This window comes from Crinia signifera, chromosome 4 (genome assembly GCF_055691185.1).
Source record: "Crinia signifera chromosome 4, ASM5569118v1, whole genome shotgun sequence".
Lineage (NCBI taxonomy): Eukaryota > Metazoa > Chordata > Amphibia > Anura > Myobatrachidae > Crinia > Crinia signifera.
In genome coordinates, this window is record NC_139220.1 from 293126234 (window position 1) to 293151186 (window position 24953).

General features: G+C 47.0%; 1 protein-coding gene across 4 annotated transcripts in view; it reads left to right on the top strand.

Moving 5' to 3' along the window:
• The window catches only part of LOC146072783 (uncharacterized), a 163352-nt gene that overhangs the window by 124284 nt on the left and 14115 nt on the right, over positions 1 to 24953 (top strand). For 3 of the 4 annotated variants that reach the window (XM_083179979.1, XM_083179977.1, XM_083179978.1), the window contains 5 exons: positions 11127 to 11331; positions 17798 to 17888; positions 21520 to 21604; positions 22933 to 23166; positions 24627 to 24688. In XM_083179979.1, the coding sequence (XP_083036105.1) occupies positions 11127 to 11331; positions 17798 to 17888; positions 21520 to 21604; positions 22933 to 23166; positions 24627 to 24688 (677 nt within the window). The remainder of the gene's footprint in view (positions 1 to 11126; positions 11332 to 17797; positions 17889 to 21519; positions 21605 to 22932; positions 23167 to 24626; positions 24689 to 24953) is intronic. The other variant, XM_083179980.1, reaches the window with a different exon arrangement.

Genomic DNA, 24953 nt, shown 5'->3' on the forward strand with positions numbered 1-24953 from the left:
ATCCTCCTCCTCTACCAGTGACCCCATCTGCAACTCCTCCACCGTTCTATTTAGGCTTTGCTCAAGATTGGAAATATCCCTCAGTCGCTGAACGGTCCGCTCTAGATCAGTGACCTGGGCTTCCAGGGCGGACGTTCGCTCACATCTATTCGCACTGGGACTCTTGCTCCAGGTGCGCATACATCTTGCACAACATGCACTGAGTGAGATTCTCAATCAGGGCCCCACCCATTTTATCTACCTCCCTGCGACTAACCCCCTAGATATACTGATCAGCACAAAAGGGGGGGCAGCAGACACAAAATATAGCACTCTCTATCACTCTCTGTCACTATCTCTCTCTATCTCTCTATCTCTCACTATCTATCACTCTATGACACTGCAGCAGCAGCACTGACAGGTATATATATAAAAAAAAAACCCTGGACCCCCAACAAGTTGCTGATCAGTTAATTTATACTGATCAGCACAAAAGGGGGGGCAGCAGTCAGTTGCACACGCAGCACAGCTGTATATATATATATATAAAAAAAAAACCTGCACCCCCAAAAAGTTGCTGATCAGCACAGATATACTGATCAGCACAACAGGGGGGGGGGGCAGCAGACACAAAATATAGCACTCTCTGTCACTATCTCTCTCTATCTCTCTCTATCTCTCTCTATCTCTCTATCTATAACTCTATCACACTGCAGCAGCACAACACAGGAAGTCACAAGAAGTCACAAGATCCAGGAAGCATCCAGCACGCTACAAGCAGTGATCAGGTATGTATTTGCAAGGATCAGGTCAGTATATCACGGCAGATAGGCACGGTGACCGCACTGCACGCAATTCCAGACCTGAATGGCGTCTGCAGTGCAGTCACCGTTAGTTCAAATCACCCTCCATGGCTCTGATCGGTCCGTCGGTTCGACGGACCAATCACGGCCTTTGGGGGCGGGTGGGGTGAGGTGGGGTGACACCAGTGTCACCCTTACACCCCGTGGTGATTGGTGCTGTACTTTACAGCACCAATCACCACCGATCCCTGTGTCACCGGCGAACGTTATTCGCCGGTACACAGAAAACGCTGTAATTGGCTGTTCACATTTGAACAGCCAATCACAGCGATCGCCGAACGGGGGGGGGGGGGCATCGCTGCCCCCCCTGGGCGGCGAGGGGGGATGTCTGCTGTCAGGGACAGCAGACATCTCCAAACTGTCACCGCGTCTATAGACGCGGGGACAGTTTAAAGCCATGACGTACATGTACGCCATGTGTCGGGAAGTACATCCCGGCCATGACGTACATGTACGTCAAATGTCGGGAAGGGGTTAACATTGATCCGTATGGGAAATCGTGGGCATCGCGGGCATCGCGTCGCACCAGTTTTTTTAGTGCATGCGATGGCCGCGATGCCCGCGTTTTTTTACCCCCGATGACCGCGATGGACATCGTGGGCGCCGTTCTAGGTAAAGAGTATCGTTTTTTTTTTTTTGAATAAACGTTTTTATTGATTTTTGCAGGAAGAAGGACAAATATATATGCAAATTGTAATCCAAATACATTCAGTATCAGCATGGCTACAGTAAAAAAAAATGGTATAACGTTGCATAGATACAGTTCATTCAAGCAGAAGGAGATCTGTGTAGAGTAATTGACCAGAGAGCTCAATCCGGAGCAGATCTGAGTTAGTGTTTGATCTCTGACTTCTTGTTAGGTTCATGCTACACAAATATTACAGTAATTATATTAGCCTCGTAGATTGTCTGAAATACGCCTTCATACAACACTCATTTGCTAATTCCTGTTAAAATAGAGGGATAGAATAGGACGAATAGGTGGTAGCTGTAAGAGTGACGAAAAGAAGAGCGGAAGAAAGAAAGAAATAGAAAAAGAGGGAGAAGTAGAAAAGGGGGGGGGGGTGAGGGGTGACTGATAATTTCCTGACAGGATTAGCCTCCCGCGGAGCCCCGTATACCTCCGGCCCCCCACTCAGCCTCATTTAATTGTATAGTTGGTTGTTCAATTTAGTAATAATAATGGTTGGCCTTGCGCTACGTAATAAAGTCCATTGTTCGCATCAGTGCGAGCTAGGTAGCTCTCATCTCTCATTAGTCAGAAACAGAGTTTTCTATATTGGCCCTCATCCACCCAGTCCGAGAAATTGATGCATAAACATGCTTTCGCTTGTGGTGTTAGGCGTATTTGGAATGTGGTGTTCACAAAAGCGAATATTTTATTCCAAAAGCGTCTAATCTTGTAGCAGTCCCAAAAGGAGTGATAAAATGAAGCTCCTTGACCTCTGCATTTAGGGAAGCTCCCATCCTCCTCCGGAACGAAATGTGCTCTGATGTTTGGTGGTAGGTAAGCCCTATGGAGGGTTCTGAGGTGCACCTTCTGTAGATATGCAGAGTGAAGTATGCGCATGGTGGACTCATAGGTCCCCACCAGATCCTCCGCCCCCGCAATCTCATTGACGTCGCCAATGATGAAGTATGGGGTTTTGAAGTGAGGGTGTGAATGCTGGGTTTCCCCATAGGTGTACATATAAGGTGCTATTTCTCTCCCCTTTAACTTTTTTGTGGAGTTTAACCCAGCTAGTGTAAGTGTCGTGGAATAATGGATGTTGTAAAATATCGTGAGGTATTAGTCTTTTTTCGGAGTGTAGCAGTGCATTAGGTGAGTAAGGGAAGAAGATCTCCTGATCCAACGAGAGGTCGGTAAATTTGCTATGACCCAGAATCCATTCTATGGCGTATCTTGCCAGTATGGATATAGAGTAGGCCATAATGTCAGGGAGACCCGCGCCACCTGCTTCCTTGGTTAAAGTAAGTTTTGTATTCGCTATCTTGGGTTTTTTCCCCTGCCATAAGAAGCGGGTCATGGCTTTTTTAAGTTTTTGGTTGTCAGAGACGGATATACAAAATGGCAGTAGTTGCATAACATATAGGGGGAAATTTACCAATATAAAAAACCTAGTTTTTCGTATTGGTATTTCCCCTCCGACTGCATACGACTGTTTTAGTCGTATGCAAAGTCGTGTTCCGGAGGGGAAATTACAAAGCAGTCATATACGACTGCTTTGTAACCCTCCGATGGTGTGACAATTCATATTAGCGGCCGTATATATGGCCGCTAATACGAATTATTTCTAGCAGTCTGCACGGATCAGTCAGATCCGTGCAGGCTGCAGAGTGTAAAATTTTTTTTAAAAAATAAATAAATGGAAAAAAAAAACGGCGTGGGGTCCCCCCCACAGCCGAAACCAGCACCAGGCTGACAGAGCCTGGAGCCGGTAATTAAAAATCAAGGAACCCGACAAATAGGGGTTCCCCGATTTTTAACAACCAGCCCCAGGCTCCTGCTCTGGGGCTGGTTCCCAAAATACGAGGGAAAAAATGACTAGGGGTCCCCCGTATTTTAAAAACCAGCCCCAGGCAAAACCAGCCAGCAGGGTAATGCCACAGCCGGGGGTAGACTTTTTATACAAGTCCCCCCGGCCAAAGCATTCATCCCTACCGACCAGTCAGCCTGGCCAGGGGCCCTGGGGGAGTGGGGACCCCCCCAATGAAGGGGTCCCCCCCTCCAGGACTTACCTGACCAGGCTGAAGCCTGGTACTGTCCCCGATGCCCCTGGGTGGTGGGCATTGGGCTGATTATGGTGTAAAAAAAAAAGATTAAACAATTGTTTTTTACTGTGGCACTACAAGTGCCAGCAAGCCTCCCCAGCAAGCTGGGACTTGGAGAACCACAAGTCCCAGCCTGCTGGGCATTAAAGGGCCCGCTGGCACTTGTAGTTCCACAGTTAAAAAAATAGTACAATAAACACACTGACACAATGAAAATAAAAGTTTAATACATACATTACACACATACTGATACTTACCTTTCTTGATCCCGTAGGTAGCCCTGGTCCTGATGTCCTGTGTCGTCCTCCAGGTCCATGTCGGCTTTCTGCGTCGTCCTCCAGGTCCATGTCGGCTGTCTGGGTCGTCCTCCAGGTCCATGGCGGTGTCCGGGTCCGAAGAAATCCATATTGGAGCTGTGGAAGGAAATCCTACTCACCTGGTCCTGCGCTGAAGAAGTCTTCTCCCTGTCCGACGTAATCCATGTAATGTTGAAGCTGTCGCCGGTCCCCGCTGTCTCCGCTTCGCGCTGAGGAGAGATGCTGAGATATTTCATACTCGGCGCCTCTCCTCAGAATGAATTCTATTGGCCGCCTAGCGGCCAATCAGGAGCCGAGAAAGTCGGCTCCTGATTGGCCGCTAGGCGGCCAATAGAATTCATTCTGAGGAGAGGCGCCGAGTATGAAATATCTCAGCATCTCTAATCAGCGCGAAGCGGAGACAGCGGGGACCGGCGACAGCTTCAACATTACATGGATTACGTCGGACAGGGAGAAGACTTCTTCAGCGCAGGACCAGGTGAGTAGGATTTCCTTCCACAGCTCCAATATGGATTTCTTCGGACCCGGACACCGCCATGGACCTGGAGGACGACGCAGACAGCCGACATGGACCTGGAGGACGACGCAGACAGCCGACATGGACCTGGAGGACGACACAGGACATCAGGACCAGGGCTACCTACGGGATCAAGAAAGGTAAGTATCAGTATGTGTGTAATGTATGTATTAAACTTTTATTTTCATTGTGTCAGTGTGTTTATTGTACTATTTTTTTAACTGTGGAACTACAAGTGCCAGCGGGCCCTTTAATGCCCAGCAGGCTGGGACTTGTGGTTCTCCAAGTCCCAGCTTGCTGGGGAGGCTTGCTGGCACTTGTAGTGCCACAGTAAAAAACAATAGTTTAATCTTTTTTTTTTTACACCATAATCAGCCCGATGCCCACCGCCCAGGGGCATCGGGGACAGTACCAGGCTTCAGCCTGGTCAGGTAAGTCCTGGAGGGGGGAGACCCCTTCATTGGGGGGGTCCCCACTCCCCCAGGGCCCCTGGCCAGGCTGACTGGTCGGTAGGGATGAATGCTTTGGCCGGGGGGACTTGTATAAAAAGTCTCCCCCCGGCTGTGGCATTACCCTGCTGGCTGGTTTTGCCTGGGGCTGGTTCTTAAAATACGGGGGACCCCTAGTCATTTTGTCCCCCGTATTTTGGGAACCAGCCCCAGAGCAGGAGCCTGGGGCTGGTTGTTTAAAATTGGGGAACTCCTATTTGTCGGGTTCCCTGATTTTTAATTACCGGCCCCGGCTCCTTCAGCCTGGTGCTGGTTTCGGCTGTGGGGGGGACCCCACGTCGGTTTTTTTTTTAATTTATTTAATTTTTCTATTTTTTTACACTGAAGCCTGCACGGATCTGACTGATCCGTGCAGGCTTAAAGCAAATAGAACAGGAAAATGGTGTTCTATTTTCCTGTCGTATTTGCGTGGGTGTTTTACACCACTAAGCAGCCGTATTATCAGTACGGCTGCTTAGTACATCAGGAACCACCATTCTTTTGAATGGTGATTTCTGTCGTATCCTATCGATGGTGTAGGACATTCGTATTTGTAAATACAAATACGAATTTTCCATCTTTAGGACTACGAATTGTTGTATTTTTGGGATTGTAAATCCCGAAAATACAAATTCGTAAAAAAAAAGGTGTATTTCACCCTACGAATACACCTTTTTTCTACGAATCCATTTTGGTAAATGTCCCCCATGGTATTTTAGGGGATATAATGGATTTTAGTATAGCTATCCTGCCTAATAGTGATATCGTGAGATCCATCCATCCTTCTAGTTTCGTGATAATGGCCGAGATTATTTTTGTGTAGTTTAATGTGTATACGTCTGAGACTAGTTTTGGTATTAGTATCCCCAAATATTTAAAGTGGTTCTGTGTAATTTTGAGGGATGTGTTGGAGATCAGAGTAAGGAGGTTTGCCGATGATATATTAATAGGAAGTAGCTCCGATTTTGTAACATTAATTTTATAACCTGCGATATCTCCAAAAATTCGTATAAGTCTAAGGATTTCTGGGATTGAGCTGAGTGGGTCTGAAATAAATAGGAGCATATCATCGGCAAATAAGGCGATTTTTAGTTCTTGTTTGCCTATCATTATTCCCTTGTAATTTTGTGAATTTCTGAGGAGCATTGCTAGGGGTTCTAAGGCGATAGCGAATAATAGGGGTGATAATGGTCATCCCTGCCTAGTCCCCTTCTGTATTGTGAAAGGGTCAGAGAGTAGGCCGTTGCATGAGATTCGGGTCTGGGGACAATGATATAGCAATTTTATTGTGTTTATAAACTGATCAGGAAAGTTAAATTTTCTGAGGGTATCATATAGATGGGGCCATTCTATGAAGTCAAAGGCCTTCTCTGCGTCTAGTGAAAGGATCGCTGTTTGCTTTAGGGGTGTGAATTTTTGTGCAGTAACTAGAGCTGCAATGATTTTCCTGACATTGACTACCGAGTGCCTGCCAGAGATGAACCCTGTCTGATCAGGGTGTATGATATGTGTCATTATTGGTTTTAGTCTATCCGCCACAATTGTGGCTAGAATTTTGTAGTCAAGATTGAGCAAAGATATCGGTCGATAGGAGCCTGGCTGAGCCAGGTCCCTATCAGGTTTGGGGAGAATTTTTAAAATGGCTGAGTTAAAGTGGAGTGGTGGGGAGTGTGAGGATATAATGTCATTGAAGGCGGCAGCTAGGATCGGGGAAAGTGTTGGGGCCATAAGTTTATAAAATTCCCCACAATACCCGTCGGGTCCAGGGGCCTTACTCATTTTAAGGCGTAGTATGACTGCAGTCACCTCTGCTGTTGATATTTCTTTCTTCAACGTGTCCACCATGTTTGAGGTTAAGGGTGGGAAAGTGTAATCATCCCAACCTGTGGGGAGGGTGTCCTGGGTTTGTGATGGCGGGTGTGGATCTGGGTTCTCTTTAGTGGAGGAGGAGTAAAGTGCCTCATAGAATCTTTGCATTGTTTGTGCTATTTGTTCATTTGTGGATGTTAGTGATCCATCAGATTTGCGTAGGGGTAGAACTATAGTTGGTTTACGTGTGCCTTTCATTAAATTGGATAACAATTTGCCGGTTTTGTTACCGAATCTGTGAAATGTATAATGTACAGAGAAAAGATATCTGTCCCCCATGTCTATCATATATTCATTGAAATGGGTTTTAGCTAGATGGTATTCCTTTTTGAGTGTCGGCGTAGGGGAGTTTTTGAATTTCTGATAAGCAGTGGTCAGTGCTTGTTGTAGTGACATATATTTCTTTGTATAGTTTTTGTTGGAGGCTGCGGTTAAGGAGATCACAGCACCTCTCAGGACCGGTTTTAAGGCCATCCAAAACAGAGCTGGTTTGAATTGTGCAGTCTCCTCATTATTATCACAATAACTTTTTATCTCAGTCTCTAGAAGTGTTTTAAAAGTGTTTGATTTGCAAAATCTAGCTGGGAATTTCCATAGTTTGCTGGCATTTGCCTTTTCTGCAGTTTGAAATGTGGTCACAACCATTGCGTGGTCAGAGATGGCTATCGGGGCTATGGAGGATTGTGTGAGTTGTGGGAATAGGGTGTGAGAGACAAAAATATAATCTATGCGGGAGAATGTCCCACGTGCGGAAGAAAGACAAGTGAAGTCTCTTTCTACGGGATGTTGTGCTATCCACACATCAATAACTTGGAGAGAATCCATGAATAGTGGTATGTCTATTTTTGGGGCAGGGGGGAGTTTGGATCTAATATGAGATCTATCTAGAGTTGGTGAGGTTATTAAATTAAAATCACCTCCTATTATGAGGTTTTCTCCCATATAAGGTGTGAGTGTTGCTATTAGTGATTGCATAAAGTGTTTTGAATATGGGGTTGGTGCATATATATTTGCCAGTGTGTATTTTTTGCCAGCAATACAGACAGAGGCCACCACGTACATGCCATTTTCATCAGTTATTGTAGCAGAGGTTTCCAGAGGAAGATGACGCTTTGCCAAGATGACTACTCCTCTCTTTTTGGATGAGAAAGAGGACGAGGCTACCACTGTCCAGCCTAGCATCTGCATCTTTAAGGTCTCGGGCTGGGTTAGATGGGTCTCCTGTATGAAAGCCAGATCAATTTTATTTTTGTTTAAGTACATCAGCACCTTCCTGCGCTTGGCCGGTGAGTTTATGCCCCCAATATTCCAGGAGCATATATTTATATCATGCATGGTTCCTAGTGTTCATAAGGTAGAGGAGGAGTGGGGGGACCGGTAGCCCCAGGGCGGACCGCATACCGGCAGGCTGTCTCGGTATTTTCAGTGTGAATTTTAGTTTAGGGTCACCTGGGAAGAGGGAATGGAATTTGGGCAATGTGAGAGAAGGGGAAAGAGACAGAGAGGAAGAGAGGAAGAGACACGAGGGAGAGAGCTTCCATAGATGGAAGTCTAGATTTTGTAACCCTAGGGTTGAGCCCCATAGGGTAGAACTTTTGTAAATAACATATAGCAATATATATACCACAAACAACATCTTAAACATCGGCTATCATCTCAGCCTACCCGCCACCCCAAATTCTTTGAGAATGTTTCTGTTTACACTAGTAAACTACATTAAACACTTAACATTGTTATGTCTATCTGTGGCTACCAAGTGTAGCGGAACTTTAATTACCAATAATTAAGTTATTAATAGACCTCCTACTAACTTAATGGAGCTTTCGCTCCTGTTTTCCAACTAATGTTGGAGGTTACATTTAAGCCATGTGAAGTAAGGTACAAAAATATGAACCAGGATACGGGGGGGGGGGGGGGGGGGTATGGGTGAGGAAGGGGGGGGGGGAGGAAGGGAAGGGGAGGGAGGGGAGGGTGTGGATAGGGTAGGGTAATAGCACTCTTCATTAGATTCCTTCAGTCTGTGATGATCAAAACAGTCTCTGGACCATTCAAAAACTATTTTTGTTCAATAGGGTTGTTCAGCTTTGCTGCTTGAAATTTTTCAGAACCAAGATGGCTGCTGGGAGTTGGGAGAGGGAGGGGGGGGTGGGGGGGGGGGTAGCAGCAGTCTGTATCTTTTCTCAAACATATCACGACTCAGGAGTCTGTGGATTTTCTCAAATCTTTTGCGACCCAGTTTGGGTAGAAGTCCACGTGTTTCAGGGTGCAGCATCTGAAATATCGACAGTGGACTCATTAGCTAATTCCCTGACGTAAGCTGCAGCATCTTTAGGATTGGTGAAGTCTTTGTATGAGCTGCCATCGTATATTCTCATTTTCGCCGGGTACAAGAGACCAAATCTGCGACCGTCTGCTGCCAATTGGGAGCAGAGGGGGAGAAAGCCTTTCTAGCTTTAGATAGCTCCGCCGAATAGTCTTGAAAAATATGAAGTCTATTGCCTTCCCAAGAGAGGTCCTTGATTTTTCTGGAGGCAGACCAAATTTCTACTTTATGAAGGTAATTGAGGACTCGGAATAGCGTGACACGGGGGCGGGGTCTGGAGGGTGTCGGTGGCGGGCCCACCCTGTGTACCCTCTCTATTACCAGGTCCGTACCCGGTCTTTTCGGCGGAATTGAATGATACTGGGGCAATTAGTATGGGTATAAATATGGGGACTGTCATGCAAGCCTTCATACACTCCTGAAGAAGTCCAGCAGTAATATGCGAAGGACGAAACGCGTTGAGGATATCTATTGATGGACATTGACTGACCTCAAGGGTGCTGGCAGAGCACACATCAGATAAGCTTATATCTCATTTTAACATTGTAAGAGCAACTGAGTTGTCATTGTGTCGTGTAATAAAACTGTTGCTTACATATTACATATTATCTCCATTTCTGCTTTTTAATATATTTAAAACCATTGTGGTGCAAACGGTGGGATATACCAGGTTCCATAGAGGAGGAAAACTATAGAAGCTGTGGGAACCCTGACTGCAACAACTGTCTGTGGGGGCATTGTATAAAGGCTCAGATTACAGTGGTGGTGAACCACCTTTTACGGTACACCTTCATTTGTTGGGGTGATAAATTTCCCACATGGTGAAGGGTATCGCACAAATAAGAGATATTGCACTAGAATGCGCTCTTTCTCATCCTTTTTTTACACACATATATATATATATCTGTCTAGCAGAGGACCCCTCAGAGGTGCTGCTCTCATTTCAATAGCGCAGGAAAGGGTCTCTCCTTTTGTATATGTATATATATATATATATATATTTATATGTTATGTGTATAACCACAATATTTCCCAAGGTGGAGCCACGGCACTCAGAGGACTGGTAAATAAAGAATCAAGACCAAGCTGTGGTGGTGTCCAACGTTTCAGTCGGGTGACTTTTTTCAAGAACAGATCACATACAGTGAGATGAGTGAACATACACTGTTTATATACAGAGATAACGAGGTGAATCAATTGCACCTGTGTCATGAAGCTCCTCCCCCCGCCAGGCACTTTCTGGTGTGTCAGACCTCTGCCCACCTCCTTACCTGCCTATACTGAGGGTTTCCTTCCTCAGCGCCGTGGTGTTCTGTCTCACCTGGCTCACGCTGCCTCTAGTGCGTCAGCGGTGCCCGCTGATGATGTCATGCCGCTGACGTGCAGTCGCTCGTTGCCATGGGGATGCCCCACGCCGCCGGGACTGGGAACCTCCGGCTGTCTTGCAGGTCTGCCATATATTAATTCAAAGGAATATCATTATCTACTCTTTTAGCAATTTTTTACATTTAAGCACTTTTTTACTGACAGTAATGATCTTCAAAATCTCTGACAGCATTCAGTTGAGTAGACCATGGGGGTGATTCTGATTTTATCGGCCCCTTGCGCGTTCAGACGGGGGACCGATTGTATGCGACTGCGCATTGTCAGTTATGTGCATGTGAAGCCACTGTGTGTGTAATTCCCCGATGGGGCAGGCAGCTGACGTCAGCGGATGTCAGCTGACCGCCCCCCCCCCCCCCCCATCCTTCCTACACAGGGTGCCTGTGGATCTGAGACACCACAGAGGTGTCTCAGATCTGCGAGTGCCGGAGAAACCGACCATTGGTTTGGTGCCATTGGTTATTACTCAATATTTCCATTACCAGATAATATAGATCTGCCCAGAGGAGTATTCAATCATCTGCCTATACTAACTCATTAAGTTCTCTCTCCACTAAATCTAAAAAATATATTCAGATACACTATTATTTATGTGTTGTTGTTTTTTAATAACAGGTTATTTCTGAGTGCCCTGGGGTAACTAAGAATATAACTCCACACCATGAACCCAAAATAATCCTCCGAACAGGTGAGCATCTTCTGGATGGCAACAATTACTCTGTGAAAGTCCGAGTACGTTTGGATTCCAGTAGAGAAGACTACTGCTACAGAGGGCCTTGGAGTGAGTGGAGCAAAGAGAAAACATTGCAAACCAAAGCAGGTACTAGATGGAGCACAATAACTCTGTAGATTGTTAACCATAACTGTAAATAAACAAGAAAATGGGGCAACAGAAAGTAACTACAATTAGTGGCCTCATTGGAGTGTGTGTCCAATGAAAGGGTGTGGCCACATGGGAATGGGTGTGGCCTTGTGACACCCCGCCAATTTTATGACTCCAGGGACATGTTGTCATGCCTGTGGTCAGATCCTGGCTGGAAGTAACCACAGGCGTAGGGGCTGGGTGGTACTGGAACCGAGGCGCTTTGATGAAGGTACTGTGCATGCCAGAGAGCCTTGGACAGTAGCTAGACGTGACCACAAGGTAAAAAGATAAAGTCCTTATTGTACACAGAAGACAATATCATAACCTGAAGACTTGGGTTAATGGTATGGAAGGTAATCACAGGCACTAGAAGACATGCATTATTAGTAATAATAATAGATGGTAGTAATTAAGGATGCCAATCCCTGGGGCATTTTTTCAATCCCAGAAATCTGGATTGAAAAATGCCCAATCCCGGGATTCCCGGGATTGGCTTCCCTAATGAGAAAAACCCTCCGTGGCCGCCCCGCATATCAACTTACATGTGCGGTGAGGTGCGGTGCGGCCGGGAGGGTGGGCAGTGAAGCTGGGCGGGCGTTTTGTAGCCGGGAGCCGGGCGGGCAAAGCCAGGAGCAGGTGGGCGGGCGGGCACACAGTGAAGACGTTTGCCGGGCGGGTGGTGTCGGGAAGCCAGAAGCCAGTCAGGGTGGGAGGGCAGGCAGCACGCTGTGCGGCTTGCATAGCGTGACCTGTGACCTTGTCACGCTGCGCAGAGCTGAACTGCCGGGACGGGAGTAGCTGGGCAGCGTCTGAACACTCGCTCAAACGCTGCCCGACATTAGACTTCTCCCGAAATCACGGGATTGGAAACTCCAATCCCGGGATTGAAATCCTGGTGTTTTAGATGCCAAATCCCGGGATCCCGCCGATCCCTGGATTGGCCATCCTAGTAGTAATTAGTGGTACTTGTTTCCTAGCCCGGCACCCATCGCATACCATCGCATGCCTTAGTTAGTGGTATGCGATGGTATGCGATGGGACCCGATTTTCGGGTCCTAAGAGCCGCACTGTACAATTTTAAAATCGCATTGCATGCCATTAAAATGGCATGCGATGTGATCAAAACGATGATTTAATTGTACATGCACCCTGATGGGTGATTAGTATGATATATGCACCCCCATCGTTAACACCACCGCCACTATTAACGCCAACCCGAAGCGTGTGCGAGCGCAGCAAGCTCGCGAGGGGCGGCTGTACGTGTCCTCCGACCTTTTCATACCCCCACTATCCACGTCGGCCTGGAGTTGATTTTATATAGTGTGGCGAGCGCAGCGAGCCACTGAGCCCAAAGCGTGGCAAGCGCAGCGAGCCCCGCGAGGGGACGCGGAATACATGTGAAGTTATCCATGTGCGCTCGCTATGCTTCGGGCTCGGTGGCTCGCTGTGCTTGCCACACTATATAAAATCAACTCCACGCCAACATGGATAGTGGGGGTATGAAGAGGTCGGAGGACGCGTTAACAATGGGGGGTGCATATAACATACTAATCACCCATCAGGGTGTTTTTAGTGGGGGAGGGAGTAGGGGAAATACCGGTGCACAAGCCTCAACACGAATAAATATTTTTTGAATATTTGAATATAATCCTAGATCCACGATATTATAATGGGGTGCCTGAGTATTAGTGTTTCAATGGCTGGTGGAGGTGCTCCCCTGAGAGTAAATGAACATGCAAGTTTAGAGAAAGAAAAAGTACTCTCTTTTGCTGGGGGCACTGCTTTTTGAAAAAAAGTTTTTAAAACTTAGCCTTTAATTTTTAAACATTTTCTTAAGAATAAAATGGACACACGTTGACATAACACAATAAACATGCAATGAAAGTACACAGCACTATCTAGGTGCTTGCACTAGCAAACGCTTATTCAGCAAGTATTGTGTAAATTACTTGTATAGTGTGTGCAAGGATTCAATGTACACACTAAATACTTCTGAAATAAGGAGGTGGCACAAATTGATTTTTAGGTGGATATCTCTGGATATCCAGAAGCAACACACTGCGAAATATTTGAGTTGTTACAATGTTTCCAAAAGAGAGCAAATTATGACACTTATTACACGATATTCTGACACTGTCTAGTATCTCAACAGAAATAGACACTATGGAGGACATTTACCAAAATGGATTCGTAGAAAAAAGGTGTATTCGTAGGGAGAAATACACCTTTTTTTTACGAATTTGTATTTTCGGGATTTACAATCCCAAAAATACAACAATTCGTATTCCTAAAGATGGAACATTCGTATTTGTATTTACAAATACGAATGTCTACACCATCGATAGGATACGACAGAAATCACCATTCAAAAGAATGGTGGTTTCTGATTTACTAAGCAGCCGTACTGATAATACGGCTGCTTAGTGGTGTAAAACAGGCATGCAAATACGACAGGAAAATAGAACACCATTTTCCTGTTCTATTTGCTTTAAGCCTGCACGGATCAGTCAGATCCGTGCAGGCTTCAGTGTAAAAAAATAGAAAAATTAAATAAATAAATTAAAAAAACGGCGTGGGGTCCCCCCCTCAGCCGAAACCAGCACCAGGCAGACGGAGCCTGGAGCCGGTAATTAAAAATCAGGGAACCCGACAAATAGGGGTTCCCTGATTTTTAACAACCAGCCCCAGGCTCCTGCTCTGGGGCTGGTTCCCAAAATACGGGGGACAAAATGACTAGGGGTCCCCCGTATTTTAAGAACCAGCCCCAGGCAAAACCAGCCAGCAGGGTAATGCCACAGCCGGGGGGAGACTTTTTATGCAAGTCCCCCCGGCCAAAGCATTAACCCTACCGACCAGTCAGCCTGGCCAGGGGCCCTGGGGGAGTGGGGACCCCCCCAATAAAGGGGTCCCCCCCCTCCAGGACTTACCTGACCAGGCTGAAGCCTGGTGCTGTCTTCGATGTCCCTGGGCGGTGGGCATCGAGCTGATAGTGGTGTAAAAAATAGAACAAACTATTGTTTTTTACTGTGGCACTACAAGTGCCAGCAAGCCTCCCCAGCAAGCTGGGACTTGGAGAACCACAAGTCCCAGCCTGCTGGGCATTAAAGGGCCCGCTGGGTCTTGTAGTGCCACAGTAAAAAAAATAGTTAAATAAAACACACTGACACCCATTTTAAATAAAAGTTGAATACACACATTACACACATACTGATACTTACCTATCTTGATCCCGTTGGTAGGTCGCTGGCTCCGGTGTCGGCGGCTCCGTGTCGGCGGCTCCGGGGCATCCTGTCCGAGGATAATCCATGTTGGACCTGTGGAAGGAAATCCTACTCACCCAGGTCCTGCATGGATGGTCTTCTTTCTTCATCTGTCGACATCCAGGTCTTCTGGCAGCTGCTGACGACTTCCAGCAGCTGTCGGCATCTCCCGCGACGCTCCCCGGCTTTCAGAGCCGGAGAGAACCTTCCTCTTCGGCGTCTGGGCTCAGAATGAATTCTGGCCAATACGGAGCCGCCTAGCCGCCTAGCGGCCAATCAGGAAAGACCTGGAGAATACCACGGAAGCTGGGTCATGGAATGGAAGCACCAATGGTAGGATACATCGACCAGGAGATCACCAATGAAGAAGAGAGTCACAGATGCTGAACCAATGGTGACGAGTTTCGATGGAGGACACCGATGGTGGTAGATATCGATGAAGGATGCACCTTTGGTGATCAGTAGTGGTGAAGAAACATTGATGGTGATGAGTATCGATGGAGGACCACGTCAACCAATGGGGTTGATGTGTCGGTGAGGACGAGGGCGGAGCACCAATGGTGAATAGTACTGATGGCGGAGCACCAATGGCGGAGCACTGATGGGGAGTAGCACCAATAGTGGAGCACCGACGTTGAGTAGTACCGATAGAGTAACATCGATGAAGCCAGGCAGCTGCTTGCTGGAGATAACACAGGACATGGAAAGAGCAGAATCCTCAAGAACAGTGACCCTGGAAAGCAGCTTGAAAACACAGAGGCACACTGGCCTTACTTGAGGTGCCAGGGCACTGCTGATCTTGTACACTGCAGGTTGAGCTCACACACAGCGCTGATAGAAACCATGTCAGGAGTGCAGTGACAGTCTTCTCAGGCAGGGGCGGATTGGCCCACCGGGCTGTTTACCGGTGGGCTAGTCTGAAACCCTCCTCAGTCGGGCTGTTTAACATCTTTCCGGGCTGGACCATCCTGTGTGCCTACTGGCCAGGTAAAGCGCATTGGCCACGCCCCCTCCATTAGAGGACCTCGGGAGTATATGTCACGCAGCAGCGGCTGCATGAAGAAAGCACTGCAGACAGAGTACAACAATGTCCTGGACTGCAATCCCCCCTCTTTGCAATCCCCCTCTCTCTCTCTGCATTCCACATTCCCTCTCTGCATTCCCCCTCTCTCTCTGCGCGTTCCCCCTCTCTCTCTCTGCATTCCCTCACTCTTTCTCTGCATTCCCTCTCTCTCTTTGCGCGTTCCCCCTCTCTCTCTGCGTTCAATCTCTCTGCATTCCCCCTCTTTCTCTGCGTTCCCTCTCTCTCTCTCTCTCTCTCTCTCTCTCCCTCTTTGCGTTCACTCTCTCTATGTTCACTCTCTCTGCATTCCCTCTTTCTCTGCATTCCCTTTCTCTCTCTCTCTCTCTCTCTCTGCATTCCCTCTCTCTCTGCATTCTCTTTCTCTCACTCTCTCTCTCTGTGTTTCCTCTCTCTCTCATGCCTGCACCGGTTCCACCTCTCTTATGGCCCTCAAAAGACCTTGCCCCCTTTATTGTCTCCACACTTTTTGTAGGGCTGCTTTTCCAGATTTTCTGAGCTGGTTTTCCATCCCAATACACCCCTGTTCTCAGTAAATATGCCTGTTGTAATACATGAATTGTGACACATGTCTAGCAAAGTTGGGCTGCTCCCAGAGACCCTCCCTGCACTGCTGGCTCCTCCTCAGTGCCGCACCCAGCACCTAATCACCAAGGAGGGGCCAGAATTTCTGCACTCTAAAATTTATCTTTTATGGGAAAAGCAACATTGTAAGACTTTGGATAAACAGATCTCCAAGCAGTGGTTCACAGATGTAAGTAAAGGGGTAATGCCTTTTCTAAAACTAGAAATCTTTATTTACTGCTTTCTTAAGGGGGAGATCAACCTTTGAGAGATAACGTGGAAAAGTTGCCCATAGCAACCCATCAGCTTATAGTAACCAGTTACGGGCCGTAACTTTTCGGGGGAGTGGGGCTGCCTCTGGTCGCAGCCGCCATGGGGGTATCACAACCATCCCTGTCACTGCCACGGCTCCCGGTCCCTGCAAAGTTCCTGGAGCCTTTGCTATGATGACAGGCACCGCGACTGGCGCATGTGTAGTAAAAACATCTGTACTGCGCATGTGGCCAGCTTCTATGGGCTACTTCGGCAACAGCCCATAGAAGGGGAATCACGGTCACGGAGCCTGTATAATACAGATGACAGGCACAAGGACCAGTGTGTGCGCAGTACTGATCTAGGTACTGCACATACGCAATCGGGGATTTTGCACGGCAGCCCACGGAAAGGCATCCTGGAGGGAGGGAACACCTCCCAATGGGACTGCCTTGGTGATTGACAGGTCGGACTTCCAATAGTCACTGCCAGTCACAGTGAAGCCAGAGCAGTCTCACAGACTGCATCTGGCTTCACTACAGTGGCAGATTTTACCTGGGGGGGCTGCAGCCCTGCAGCCCATAGTTTAAAACTGCCACTGGCTATAACTACCATTTATCTAGCACATTATGTAAAATGACTTTTATAAGCTGATATAGTACAGTACTGTGCAAAAGTTTAGGCAGTTGTGGAAAAAATGCTGTCAAGTAAGAATTCTTTAAAAAATAGTAGTGTCAGTAGTATTTTTTAAAATCAATTAACAAAATGGAATTAATCAGTAGCTCGGTCAATTTGATTTAGCCATTAGTGCTGAGCTATGAATATACCATACCTCCCAACTTTTAGTAGTTAACCCACCTAAGGCCAAAAAGGGGATAGAGCTAAGGGGAGGGACCCCCATTCCCCCTCCCCCCCAATTTCTGGGGCTTGCTCAGCTCTCTCCTAGCGACTGGGTAGCCCCAGGCTACCTCCCTCCCTGCACTAAAGAGATGCCGTGCGCTTGAGCACGGGGATGTGACTTGCAGTTGTACCATTCCCTGAGACCACATTCCATTTTCATTTACCCTTTACATGTGCATTCTGCTCTGCCACATAAGGTTTATTGATAAATACCTCTGTGGATGCCGAGTTGCAGTGTGTTTTATCATGGAGAGAACATTTCATATGTTTATCTCTTACAGGAACACTCTTCCAGTTTAAGTAGGAGGAAAATTACTGCTGATATTTCACATAATGTTTCACATCTGTTTTGCTTTTGTTCTAGCCCTGAATCTCCTTTTACTGTACGTTCTAATTCCAGTCTGTGTCATCATCCTTATAATGGGTACCCTTTATGGATGCAAAGTATTAATAAGGCAAGTATGGTGCATTTCTATGTATACCTGCCAGATTTGCAAAACCCCTGCAAATGCCATATTACTGACTGCAAATTGTCTGTTCACAGGTAAACCTTCAGAAAAGCTATTACTATGGGCATGGGGCATGGGGCCTTATTCTAGTTCACTCTTTCTGACAAAGTCCTTCTTAGATGGACAAAACCATGTGCAGTGCAGGGACAGATGTAAAATGTGCAGAGAGAATTAGATTTGTGTGCAGGGTAAATACTGGCTGCTTTATTTTTACACTGCAATATAGATCTCACTTTGAAGTAAAACCCCACCCAAATCTAATTATATCTGCACAAGTAATCTGGCCCACCTGCAGTGCACATGGTTTTGTCTATCTAAAGGCCCCCATACACTAGCCGATTTTGGTCAGATTTCAGCCAGATCAGTCGGATCTGGCCGAAATCGGACCAAAATCGGCTAGTTTTGATGTCCCCTCAGATCCGATGCGCGGTCCCGTGCGCATCGGATCTGCGTCGGGTGGTCGGACCTGCTGCACGTCCGACCACCCGACTTGGGACCTAGTGGGGCGGCGCGGCGGTGGAGGGAGCAGGGGGGGCTGGGGACGCTGCGGGGGACACGTCTGTGTCCCCCGCTGCTGGGGACAGCGTCTGTGCGGCGAGAAGGTAGAGGGAGCAGGGGGGGCTGGAGACGCTGCGGGGGACACAGGCTGCATAGAGCCGGGCAGGGGGAGCCGGCCGGGAGCTGTCAGTAATGAATAAAAAAAAAAAGCCCATACAATGAATGGGCAGCCTGTGATTGGCTGCTGAGCGCTCTCTCAGCCAATTGCTGACTGCCAATCACAGGCTGCCCATTCATTGTATGGGCTTTTTTTTTTTATTCATTACTGACAGCTCCCGGCCGGCTCCCCCTGCCCGGCTCTATGCAGCCTGTGTCCCCCGCAGCGTCTCCAGCCCCCCCCTGCTCCCTCTACCTTCTCGCCGCACAGACGTGTCCCCCGCAGCGTCTCCAGCCCCCCCTGCTCCCTCTACCTTCTCGCCGCACAGAAGTGTCCCCCGCAGCGTCCCCAGCCCCCCTGCTCCCACCTCTTAGCCCCCCCCCCTGCTCCCCGGGTTTTTTACATGTGATAAATCGAGACGATTTATCACATGTAAAAAATGGCACATCAAGTGCCATTCTAATCAAGCTCCCCCGGGGAGCAGCCGGGGAAGCTCAGGGGGAAGTCGGGGGCGACTTGTCCTAAGGACAAGTCGCCCTAGTGTATGGGGGCCTTAAGAAGGATTTTGTCAGAAAGAGTGAACTAGAATAAGGCTCATATTGGTACTTATGTAGTATCTGGGCGTCCGATTTTAAAATCGGGTAGGGAAAAATCGAATCGAATCGCATGCGATATCGCATCCGATATAGCATGCGATATCGCATGCGATCTGATGCGATTTTCCATAGGATTCAATGTTAACATAGTCCTGTTCATTTTCCCACTATCCAAGTGGGCATAGAGTTGATTTTATAAAGTGTGGCTCGCTGCAAAATCGCATGCGATATCGGATGCGATATCGGATGCGATTCGATGCGATTTTGACGAAAATCGCGTCAAATCGCATCTGATTGTATGCCTTAAGGTAAGGCATACAATCAGAAAATCGGCAGCCCAGATACTACATAAGTACCCCCATATTTACTAAAGTGTGTGTTTATAGAAATGAGAGATGTTGCCCATAACAACCAATCAGATTCTACTCTCTTATATAGCACCATCTAGAGCAGCCATGTCAAACCTGCGACCCTCCAGCTGTTGTGAAACTACAAGTCCCATCATGCCTTGCTACAGTATTGCTATTTGGGAATTCTAAAACTATGGCAAGGCATGCTGGGATGTGTAGTTTCACAACAACTGGAGCGCTGCAAGTTGGACATGCCTGGTCTAGAGCATGCATTTTCAACCACAGTTCTCAAGGCACACTAACAGTTCAGGTTTTAGTGATATCCATGCTTCAGCACAGCTGACTTGATTAGTACTTAAGCTAATTTGATTTAAACAGCTGTGCTAAAGTCTGGATAACACTAAAACCTCACTATCTAATTTGTTGCTATGGGCAACATCTGTCACTTCTAAAAACTCACACTTTAGTAAATTTACCATCTAGACTCCAACTACCTCTGGATACATGGACATTTTGCAGGGGACATAAGACTGACAATTGCCCACAATTTGTTATTTCCCCCAGCTGCTAGGGTGCCTGTATGGCAGGGATGGGGAACCTTCGGCCCTCCAGCTGTTGTTGAACTACATATCCCAGCATGCCCTGCTACATTTTTTATATTTGGCCATGCAAAAACTGTTGCAGGGCATGCTGGGATGTGTAGTTCAACAACAGCTGGAGGGCCGAAGGTTCCCCATTCCTGTTGTATGGGAATATATACAGTATATAACAAATAATAGAGGAGTAATATGGACACAGCGATTCCAGTACAACACCCATTATACAGTAATTCTGTATTTCTCTTTTTATCAGCACAATTAATGATTCCTATTGCTTTTGTGTGTCACATGAAATGTGTAATGATGGATATAGTTCAAAAGGTCAACAGAAAAAAACGGTCAAAAGTGTCAAGGTCAACCCCAAGAGGTCAACATGTACAATGTGGACACAATGAAAAGGTCGACATGAAAACTTTTTTGGGGGTGTCAAGTGTAGATTTAAAAGAGAGATGTAAGATCCGGCTTTAATATCCGAGTAAATCCGGGTAAACACTAACCAACACAGTTCTAAGTTAAACACATTATACCCCAATTAGTGTACCCGCATCCCCTCGCATCACTCGCTTTCTGGCATGTAGTGCAGAAGTTAGACAGTTAGAGATGTTACCCATGGCAACTATTCATTATCTACCTATATAGTGTACTTGATCAAAGCTACCTCAATGCTGATTGGTTGATATGGGCAACTTCTCCACTGGTCCACTTTTCCATGCTTATCACTACTTAATACATCTCCTCTTTTCTATATAGTGATATTTATTATATGCTACAGTTGGAATCTAGGGACTGATTTGGGATTGCTCGTTGTGATCTGAATTCGGTTCCAGCCCCGATGGTTGGGGTTTATGCATGCACATTTCCCTGCGTATTAGTTGAATGTTTGCTGCCCACCTCCGGGCCAATGTAATGGTTAAGATCCAGCCTTTCAGAGCATATTGGCCAGACCCACTCTTGCCTCATTTGTGTGTGTTAGTGTAGAGTAGTGGTTCTCAAACTCAGTCCTCAGAACCCCACACAAGTCATGTTTTCCAACTGACATGACACCAACTGTAACATTTCGAAAATGCACTATTTAAAAAAAACTGGAAAATGTGAACCATGTAGAGTCCTGAGGACCAAGTTTGAGAACCTGTGGCAAAGAAGGAAGCTTACAGGGCAAAGAGACTGACAATAGTTACCTTCTGACGGCTTTTATTACCATACCTTTTTTTTTTTCTTCAGCCTGCTATCAGACATTGGGGCGATTTGGTGACACATGGTGGCAACTTCAGAATGTGTCACCAGGTATACATTTCAGGATATTTGATTTCATATTGACATGGGGACATTTTGTAAGCAAAGCTTTATGCCTTATTTCAATCTAGCATTGTCTTACAGGTATAAGAAGCAGTGGGAAGATGGGATCCCAAACCCAAACAAGAGTTCCATTATTAAGGGCTTACAAAAGGAAAAAGGAATACAGGTGAGTCCAGCTCTGGTACTAATTATATAACCATAGAGTAACAGGTAACACGGAGGCCACAAGCTTCCTGCTATACAGGCAGGGGTGGGCTGGGCCGGGGGGCAGGGTGTCATGTGCCCCCTGGGCCGCTTAGCCAGTCACTGGCTACGGGCCGCGCTGGTCAGCATCCACCTCCTCCAGGCAGCCCTCCTGCGCTGGCCGCGGCTTCCAGAACACGGCCGCGGCTACAGGGAAATGCCCGCCGGCCCCCTGCACTGAGGACACATGTATCTGTCACTGTGGGGGCATATCTAGCACTGTGGGGCATATGTCTCTCTGGCACTGTGGGGGCGTATCTGGCACTGTGGGGGCATATGTGTATATGGCACTGTGGGGGCATATGTGTCTCTGGCACTGTGGGGGCATATCTATCACTGTGGGGGCATATGTGTATTTGGCACTGTGGCGGAATATCTGGCACTGTGGGGGCATATCTGGCACTGTGGACATCACATTGTGCGGTGTAATGGGCATCATGGTATGGGGTGTAATGGGAATTACGGTGTGGGGAGCATTGGGTAATTGCCATCACAGTATTGGGTGCAATGGGCATCAAGGTGTGTGGCATAATGTGTAATTAGCATCACAATGTGCAATCTGCAGGTACACAATATAATCAAGGTACAGGCCACGCCCCCTTATGATAGGCCACGCGCCTCAAGCATTCAGCCTTCCGAAATGATGGGGGGTATGGGCCAGTGCTCTGGACTTGCCCCCTAGGCTAAAAGTTGCCAGCCAGCCCCTGTATACAGGTTTGATGTATTAATGAGTGGAATATCCTTGTGCATCTATATGGGTCCCGTAGAAAACTGCAATCTTTATAGCCACCAGGTACCAGTAAGATGGTGCTGGGATCACACATTACCAATGATCAGAACACAGGGTTAAATGTATGAAGCAGTGATAAGGGAGAAGTGAGTCTGAGAAGTGGCCCATGGGGAAAATGCAGGATTTTCATGGGGGGGGGGGGATGGATGTACATGATATGTGTGTATAATTTTATACACACACACATCTGGACATATACATACATTCTGTACATACATACATACATATATATATATATATATACATAGCACACACCCACACACACACAGCATACTGTACATAAAACACTGCACACATATAGCATACATAGACATTTCGGACACAAATACCATACCCTCCAACTGTACCGATTTAGCCGGTACAGTACCGTTTTTTAACGGTCTGTAGTGGCTAAATCAGAGTGTACCGATCGTACCGCTTTTTCAAAGATTTAGACGGCACCTCCTTTTATTGCATTACAGGCATGGCGCAGAACGAAAGGATCATTCTCTTCCGAATCTGGCCCCACTCCGGCATGGCGGCACCCTATCCTTTCCCAGATGTGCATTGCGGCAGGTCCCGGCAGCGTGCGCCACATCATGACGTCACGCAGCATGCGTGGCATCATGATGTCACGCAGCCTGTGGACCCTCCCGCATTGGAGAGATGCACCCTCCCGCACCGGAGACATGGGACGTGACAGGGAGCGTTACTTTGTATGTATATAATATAAGGGGTGTTGGGAGTGTTTAAATGCCCAGTACGCATTCGGAAAGGGGGGTGTGGGCACGCCCCTTTACCAATGGACACGCCCCTTTACCGTTGGTCACGCCCCCTTTCCGAATGTGTACCGATTTATATCATATGTTGGAGGGTATGAAATACACACACAGCATAAGAAGATGCAGCATTTGCACACACATAAAATACATACACTTGGCATATACTGTACACACATAGCAAACACACAGAGTATACAATGACAGACATAGCATAAATAGTCACACAGTGCATACACACAGCATGTACATGTATATGTAGCATTCAGCCCTGTCACCGACCTGCGGTGTCAGCGGCAAATTATGTGGGTGTTGCTAGACCCGCAACTGGGTGGAGCCGAGTCCCGGGAAAGTTTTGGTCCGCATCACTGCAAAGTGGGGTGAGCCACCGAATCCAGCAGCTGTCGCCCTTAGTAGGTGCCCTGCCTCACAGGCCTAGTGACAAATCTGCATGCACAGAGAGAATATACACACTTCAGTCACATGGAGCACTGCCTGGGAGTAGAGATGGCCATCGACCATCGATGATTCGAAATCATCGATGGTTCATGGCCGATGTTGAATACTTTTGCCATCGATGGGGAGAACCAGATGGTTTCCCTCCATCGATGGACAGCAAAACAATGTTTTGCTTTTTTTTTTTTCAAAGTTCCGGGACGCGGAGCATAGCTCCGCCCCAACAACCGCGTAGCCCTGCCCCCGTGTTTTGATTGTCTCACAGGCCAATCAATCAAACACAATGGCTGACCATCGATATGTAAAAATATCGATGGTCAGTCATTGCACAGTTTAGCACTATCGATGGCCAGTTGCAGAATTGCCATCGATGGCAACCATCTATGGCAATTGCAACGATGGCCATCCCTACCTGGGAGCAGGAGCTGCACTCTAGCTCCCTCTAGCTTCATGCAGCCCAGACGGAAGCCTGTCTCACTGCTCTATTAGTATCAGTTCAGCTGCCGTCAGCTTCAAACATGTATATAAAAATCGGACACCTGGGTCTATAGATCGGCGAGCAGAAACCCCCCTGCGTGCGTGGATGCATGGCAATCAATATATACATACTATAAAATGATACAGAGCAGCTGATGGGTAGCCTCTGGCTCACTTCTCATCCGTTATCACTGCTTCATACATCTCCCCACAGTCTCACAATGAAATGCTGTCAGAGTGGACTCTGTTTAAAGTGTCTTCAGTAAAGTTGTGGAACTACATTTCGCAGAATGCACCGCAAGGCCACCAGCATGCTGGGACTTGTGGTTTTCCAAATGCTGACAATCCATATGCTACTATCTGCCATATTTACCATGTCTATCAAGGTCAGAGAGGTGCTTAATTTTGATTGATGTTTGTGTTTTATATTAAAATTCTGTACTGAACACTATGTAACTTTACAGAATGGATCAAGTGTCACTTATGAAGATCATCTGTATGTGGTACCTTATAACAAAGTATTGATGTGAGTATAACTGTGTTACCGATATAGCAATACCCACAGTGATCTCTATACCATACAGGCACTTTGGGTTTCTTTATTTTTTTTTAACTTTTATGCTTTTTTTTACTTGAAGCTGAATTAATGTTCTATAAGTTACTGTAGCTGAGATTTATAGGTGGATGCAAATCCACTCTGTCTAACACGTGAAAGCATTGGTTTCTGCTCTTTCTCCAAAGTGTGCAATGTAATCTGAGTGAGAGAGCCATTCAGTCCCAACCTCCTTGGC